The following is a 1,023-nucleotide window of genomic DNA, read 5'->3' as shown; positions in this document are numbered from 1 at the left end:
ATTCCGTTTCTACTGATTTCAGGAGAACATTTTTCATCCAATATTGTAGATCTGATTTAGTGAAGAGTATCTATAACTTGCAAAGATATACACAGATATTCTAGTACCGGTGATATCTGAAATACTGCATCATGCATACAGACACCGTTGCCAGTGGTTAGGCCTTACACGATATACTATGGTACACAAAGAATGATAATGGCGATTATTTATTTACAAACCAAGATCGTTAAACATACTTGTAGTTCGTACATAGACGTATGAAATAGGCATTAGTGTCCATCAACAATGCAGTAAGGACTTTCCTAATTTAATTGCCTCCAAGTGTTTGTCCTGTACCCCACCTATGGCCCCGAAAGCCTTGGCCTTCATTTTCGGGTCTGCGACTGGCAGGTGGAACACCAAAACCACTAACACCACCGCGCCTACTAGGAAAATATCGATACCTACAAAAAAAAGAGGAATGATTAGAAACGTTTGCATTTAAAAAGCATGTCTAGAGTAAAAATTGTAATATCTAATCCAATCATACAGAAATGACGGTGTTCCTATGAGTTGACGTCCACCGTATTCTTGCGGGTACTTGAAGACAAGGAAGAAATAAACGTGGCCAACAAAAATTCCGATTAGTTCATCTTTACCGCTGAAAGAGTATAATAAGAACGTTACAGATTAGTCATGGAACACTATCACAACATTGAAGTGATATTGTACAATCAATGTAGTCCTTACGATCCCCTGATGACGATGTTAAATATAGCAAATACCCATGGCAAGTACATCGCCTAATTTATGAAACATTTCGATAGTGTAAAATAAGTACAAGTAAGGTTGAAAGTTTTTCTAGATATATACAATATTAGCAACCTTAAATTGAGTGCCAAAGAAGAATTGCACAATTACATCTCGATTCACTTGACACCACACATAAAGGACGCTTAAGACCATTGGAGTCATCAGTAACTATAATTTCCAGGATGGATTTAATTAAATTATACATGTTGTAATAATTCAATAACATCA

The 1,023-nt window shown here is 36.3% G+C and overlaps 1 protein-coding gene across 1 annotated transcript in view; it reads right to left on the bottom strand.

The window, feature by feature from the left end:
- Nucleotides 1-310: 310 nt before the first annotated feature.
- The window catches only part of TRIADDRAFT_51239 (uncharacterized protein), a gene marked incomplete at both ends in the record, with an annotated part of 3,833 nt that continues 3,120 nt past the window's right edge, over nt 311-1,023 (bottom strand). The window contains 4 exons of the mRNA XM_002118656.1: nt 311-446; nt 533-643; nt 733-785; nt 868-963. Coding sequence (XP_002118692.1) covers nt 311-446; nt 533-643; nt 733-785; nt 868-963 — 396 coding nt within the window. The remainder of the gene's footprint in view (nt 447-532; nt 644-732; nt 786-867; nt 964-1,023) is intronic.

Source organism: Trichoplax adhaerens, genomic scaffold, assembly GCF_000150275.1.
Source record: "Trichoplax adhaerens TRIADscaffold_409 genomic scaffold, whole genome shotgun sequence".
In the NCBI taxonomy this organism is placed as follows: domain Eukaryota; kingdom Metazoa; phylum Placozoa; class Uniplacotomia; order Trichoplacea; family Trichoplacidae; genus Trichoplax; species Trichoplax adhaerens.
The sequence above is the reverse complement of the archived record's forward strand: the minus strand, read 5'-3'. Positions and strand labels throughout refer to the sequence as shown.